General features: G+C 43.4%; 1 protein-coding gene across 1 annotated transcript in view; it reads right to left on the bottom strand.

The window, feature by feature from the left end:
- Positions 1 to 5,553: 5,553 nt before the first annotated feature.
- Positions 5,554 to 6,138, bottom strand: part of ACOT9 (acyl-CoA thioesterase 9) — a 29,279-nt gene continuing 28,694 nt past the window's right edge. Inside the window, exon 15 of the mRNA XM_061407841.1 lies at positions 5,554 to 5,857. Coding sequence (XP_061263825.1) covers positions 5,769 to 5,857 — 89 coding nt within the window. The 3' untranslated portion in view covers positions 5,554 to 5,768. The remainder of the gene's footprint in view (positions 5,858 to 6,138) is intronic.

Raw genomic sequence — 6,138 nt, 5'->3', positions numbered from 1 at the left:
TTAGTTCCTCCTCCAAGGGATGTTCCTGCCCCAGGGATCAAACCCATGTCTCCAGCTTAGCAGGCAGCTTCTTCACCACTCAGCCACTTCTGCTGCTGCTGCTGCTAAGTCACTTCAGTTGTGTCTGACTCTGTGCGACCCCATAGACGGCAGCCCACCAGGCTCCCCTGTCCCTGGGATTCTCCAGGCAAGAACACGAGTGGGCTGCCATTTCCTTCTCCAATGCATGAAAGTGAAAAGTGAAAGTGAAGTTGCTTAGTCGCGTCCGACTCTTCGCGACCCCATGGACTGCAGCCTACCAGGCTCCTCCATCCATGGGATATTCCAGGCAAGAGTACTGGAGTGGGGTGCCATTGCCCTCTCTGCTCAGCCACTGCAGAGGCCCCTAGACAACTGGCAATTATTTCCAAATGTTTTCACATTAAAGCATACATCACTGAATTTGAGCCTGAAGCTCTTGTACAGAAATTGAATAACACAAACTTGTATTCTATCAGAATGGATGCAAATACCTTATAAACTAACCTTCACCAGCTTCCTATTGTATATCCTTCTGCCTTCCTCTTCACATCTGTAAATGGGGCATAATGCTAGAAGATTGTGTGTATGCATGCTTAGTCGCTCAGTAGTGTCTGACTCTTTGTGACCCCATGGACAGTAGCCGGCCAGGCTCCTCTGTCCATGGGGATTCTTCAGGCAAGAATACTGGAGTGGGTGGTCATGCCCTCCTAAACAGGATCTTCCCAACTCAGGGACAGAACCCAGGTTTCTCACACTGCAGATGGGTTCTTCACTGTCTGAGCCACCAGGGAAGTCCAAGAATACTGGAGTGGGTAGCCTATCCCTTCTCCAAAAGATCTTCCCAACCCAGGAATCAAACCATGGTTGTTTACCAGCTGAGCTACTCAGAATTTTAAGTTAAATGCACTGTTATGTGTTAATGTTTTATAAAATATCAGCAGTGACAGCAAGAAATTACACTTCTGCTCAGCTAGTGAAGAATCCACCTGCAATAAGGGAGACCTGGGTTCAATCCCTGGGTTGGGAAGATCCCCTGGAGAAGGGAAAGGCTACCCACTCCAGTATTCTGGCCTAGAGAATTCCATGGACTGTATAGTCCATGGGGTCACAAAGAGTCAGACATGACTGACTTTCACTTTCAAGATAAAAAACTTATAACCAAGACTGGGAATTCCCTGTGGGTCCAGTGGTTAGGACTCCCCGTTTTCATTGCCAAGGGCATGGATTCGATCCCTGGTTAGGGAACTAAGATCCTGCTAGTCATGTGGCAAGGCCAAAAATCAAAATAGACTAAATAAGTAAACATAAAAAAAAAAGCAAGACTGCCAACACTGGAAAGTGATAAAAAGTCAGTCAGATCTAAAATGCTGCTCTAAATTTGTTTTTAAGATACATGTATATGTATGGCTGAGTCCCTCTGCTGTTCACCTGAAAGTACCAAAACACTGTTAATTGGCTATATCCCAATACGAAATGTATTTGGTGTTAAAAAAAAATTATAAAAATAAATAAATTTGTTAAGAAACATAATACTTGATTCTCCATAGCAAAAAAGGGCATATTTTCCCCCTTGGACAATATACATACGCCTTTTCAGGTTACAAAATACAGAGTATAATCATGGCTTTGTAAAAGCTATTAAAACACCTTATCTTCTGTTCAGTTCAGTTTAGTCGTGTCCAACTCTTTGTGACCCCATGAATTGCAGCACGCCAGGCCTCCCTGTCCATCACCAACTCCCGGAGTTCACTCAAACTCAAGTCCATCGAGTCGGTGATGCCATCCAGCCATCTCATCCTCTGTCGTCCCCTCTTCCTCCTGCCCCCAATACCTCCCAGCATCAGAGTCTTTTCCAATGAGTCAACTCTTCGCATGAGGTGGCCAAAGTACTGGAGTTTCAGCTTTAGCATCATTCCTTCCAAAGAACACCCAGGACTGATCTCCTTTAGAATGGACTGGTTGGATCTCCTTGAAGTCCATGGGACTCTCAATAGTCTAATATGTTCCATTTATTCATAGGTATTAACAACGACAACAAAGTCCTTAATCAAACAAGTTTCACAAAAGCTGGTTTAAAAAGTTAAAGAGCTGTTCTAATGGCCCTACTTTTCAAAGTCTTATTTAAGTTAATACGCATCATAAACTACCAGAGGAGGGCTATCTGATGCAAGTGCCTCCCAATGTTTCTTGTAAATAAAATACTTATAGGAAATTTTATAAAATCTCAAATTGTACTAAACTGTTTATAATATAAACACATAAAATGTTTATCAAAGAGCATCTCATCAGAGTTCAAGGACTTCACCCAGAAAAGAGAGTTGCATGCTTGGAATTACTCAGCCTCATTCCACCCAGCCCTAGACACCATTGCTTTTTGAAACCATTTTTTTTCTTACCAGCGACCTCTCAATCATTCAACTGGTAGCTTCTTTCCAGTGCTCACCTTTGGGAACTTCCATGACACCATGATCACTCTTCACAGAAATGACTTTGAGAGGCAGATGATGACACAGTTAGGAGCTAGGAATCTGGCTGGTTGCTCATGGAGCCCATAAGACAGCATATAAGAAATTCAACTAGCCTGTTCAGAGAGGCCTGGCTGGCCCCCGACCCATTCCAGCAGCCCCAGCTGATGGGCCAGCTGTTCTAGCCCCAGAAGAGCTCCTAATTGAACACAGCTGCCTGAGTGATGCCAGCCAACACCGCAAAGAGCAACAGAACCTCTCAGATGAGCCCAGCCATGCCACAGAATCAAATGTGTCTTTTGAAAGATGACAAGTCTTTTTCTCTGCCCAAACTCATAGAAATGAAAAATAAAATGGTGAATTTCCTGGGGTGGGGCTGGAGGGCAACCTTCAGTTCTTCAGGAATCAAGTTACTGACTCTATTCCCAGACAGGAGAAAGAGCAGAAGATACCGAGAATGCAGGTAGCAAAGGGAACACATAGCCACGTAGAACACTCTGGTTACCACGAGAAATGGAGCCACAGCCTCCTGTGGACACACACAACACAGTGCAGAGCACAGTAATGTGAAGTGAACTCTTTTAAGAAAACTAACAATAAAGACATCATCCTTGAAGACTTCCCAGTGAAGAACTACCTGAGCAAAAAGTAAGAACATGGTAATAATGCCTGATGTAAAATGGGGCACATGGACTAGTCAATATAAAACTATGTCCCACCCATTTCAGCAAGTTCTGCGCTAGACCAGCAGCAGGACTGGTACTGGCTGAAAGTCCGCTTATCCTCACAGAAGAGGGACAAAACACTGAACACCAAGAACCTACTGTGTACCCTTCAGAGTTTGCTTCATCTCATCTTCTCAAAGTCCTGTATTAAAATCTCTAGCTCTTATAATATTAAAACTGTTACTGGCAGACAACATAATTTGACTTAAAATCTGATATCCAAAATTACTCAAGTTATTTAACTGAAAAAAAAAAAACGATACTTAAAAGTTCAATCTGAGTAGAATTCAAAGAAAGCAATTAACAAATGTCATTTTTCACCTATTGAAATGGCAAAGATGTTTTTAAAACTAAAGAATAGGGACCTCCCTGGTGGTCTAGTGGTTGAAACTTCACCTTCCAAAGCAGGGGTGCAGGTCTGAACCCTAGTTGGGGAGCTAAGATTCCCACATGTCGAGTAGCCAAAAAACCAAAACATAAAAAACAATAGAAGCAGTATTGTAACAAATTGAATAAAGACTTTAAAAATGGTCCCCATCAAAAAAAAAATATTTAAAAAAAATAAAAGTTAAAATTCAGTCAAATTCAGGAAAATTGCTAATAAGTTAAATGAATGTGTACAACTGTTAGAGAATTACTTGAAATACATATTCAAAGTCTTGCGCATACTATTTTGACATACAGATCACTTATCAACAATTTTCCAAAGAAAACAACTTAAGAATTAAATGTTTTAGCTTTAGGATATTAACTGCAACATTTCCCACAACAGGAAGAAAACTTCTTACAAAAGCTTCCATGTACAGCAATAAGCAGTTAAATGCATAATGTACAAGCTATATATCAACATGCAGTGGGTCTCTCAACTGAACTCTGCTTATTAACACATTCAGACAACTCCGCAGGGCTGTCCCTTCTTCCCACACAAAAGCTTCCATGTACAGCAATAAGCAGTTAAATGCATAATGTACAAGCTATATATCAACATGCAGTGGGTCTCTCAACTGAACTCTGCTTATTAACACATTCAGACAACTCCGCAGGGCTGTCCCTTCTTCCCACCAGGCAGCTCAGGGACCCCACCAGGTTATAGACAGATCTGCAAAACGCAGTACTGAAGGGCCAGGTGAAACTCAGGATGGTAGTATTGATAATACAGCTCAGGGGGCCGGGGGCAGGGGAAGGAAGATAGATGCAAGCAAGCTTACAATGTGGCACACACTGGGTGCCATGAGTCCAACTGCCCACCTCCAGAGCAGCTGTTTGTTCCCATGACTATTTATGCCAGAAGTACTCATTCATGTAACTGTGGTTTCAATAAACATTACATTAACAGAATAAAAAAAAAAAAAAAGTACTACAGCCGATTCAGAAGCAGAGAGCCAAGTTTGTGACAGCCATTCTAGAACCCACACTGTTTCTTTCCCGGGAACATCTTTTCAGAGGTGACTTTTTCCCCTCTGTGCAGCCTGGTTTTTCTCTCTTCTGTACTTGATCAACTTCGATCAAAGAAGAAACTGGGTCTTGGCCGCAGACTCATGGGAATACGTCCCTTTGGGTTTCCAGGTGGCTCTGTGATACTAGGCATAACCTCCCTTGCTACATTCCCAGAAAGCAGTACCCTGCTCCACACTACCTGGTTATGAATCCCAGCAGCACCATAGACCAGCTGAAGGAGCCTAAGCAGGTTATTAACCTCTCTGTGCTTCAGATTCTTGAGTGCCCGAACCCAATGAGCGGGTTACACAGCCTACCTCATGGTGTCAGTGAAAGCAGCAAATGGGCTGATACGCATCACGCACTTCGCAGAATGCCTATGTAGCACAGACAAGCTCCAGAAGCATAAGCAGCTGCTATTACCATTACTGTTCATATTTTTTCATCAGATATAAGATTCCTAGCCCCTAGCAGAGTGTACTGAAGACCTGTCAGGTGAGTGGAAGAAGGAACATTTGGTCCTGCATCTCCTGATCTAGACCATCTGTGAACTCCTCCTCTTGGTATGGTTTCCGATCTAAAGTGTCCCACAGATTCTTACAAATGCTGTGTCTTTTGTTGAATCCCTTCACTTCAACTTTTCATCTGTCCTCTGCTAACAACAAAAGCTGGGAAATATAAAGAGGTAAAATTACAAAGGAATCACATAGGGTAGATAGGATTTAAACAACATAGGGGAACTGCAGTACAGGTCAGGTTTAACAAATGCCCTCCAAATGCCTGGGCAGGAAACCATGTCAACTGACAGCTGCAATATGTGTAAAAACACTGTGTGTCCAGCCACATAAAAAGGCATTCTGCCCTCATTTCCTGAACAGACAGGAGGCAACATGGTAGCTTCACAATTTAAATTCTTAAAAGTATTTATTATTCAATAATTCTTTCTTCCTCTGCCCCACCCAGCCATTTCTCATTCCTCTTGTCTGACCATCCTAAAAGCTGAATATATCCTTCATCTCCATGGAAGATGAGAATAAACACTAAAACCAATACACTCGCTCAGGCCTTCATCCAGATCTGTGTCACTGCAGGGTGCTGGGCTTCAACAAGAGCAGTCTTCCTAGGGCTCGACCACGTAGTTCCTTTTCAAGGTCACTGGTGCACTCATAGATTTGAAATGCCGCTGCCCATCTAAATACAACATGGACTCTGGAACACAAGAGAGAAAGAGCCCTGGAGAAACCTAAGAAAATTATTGTACAAACACAAGACCACCTGGGAACACTGGGACAGCAATGGGAATGCAAACTTGACACCAGGCATGCAATGCTGGGCCAGAGAACGGGCCGCATACCCCAGGGAGTAGGCCTCAACTCCAGCCCTTTGGCAGGACCAGTCCTAACCACCAGTGGCTGCTTGCACTGGCACCAGCCCTTCAGACAATGGCCAGGCAGGCAGAACAGCAATGGCCACCTGAGGGCCATGAGGCA

Source organism: Bos javanicus, chromosome X (genome assembly GCF_032452875.1).
Source record: "Bos javanicus breed banteng chromosome X, ARS-OSU_banteng_1.0, whole genome shotgun sequence".
In the NCBI taxonomy this organism is placed as follows: domain Eukaryota; kingdom Metazoa; phylum Chordata; class Mammalia; order Artiodactyla; family Bovidae; genus Bos; species Bos javanicus.
Note: the sequence above shows the minus strand (reverse complement) of the source record. Positions and strands in the feature narration are given on the sequence as shown.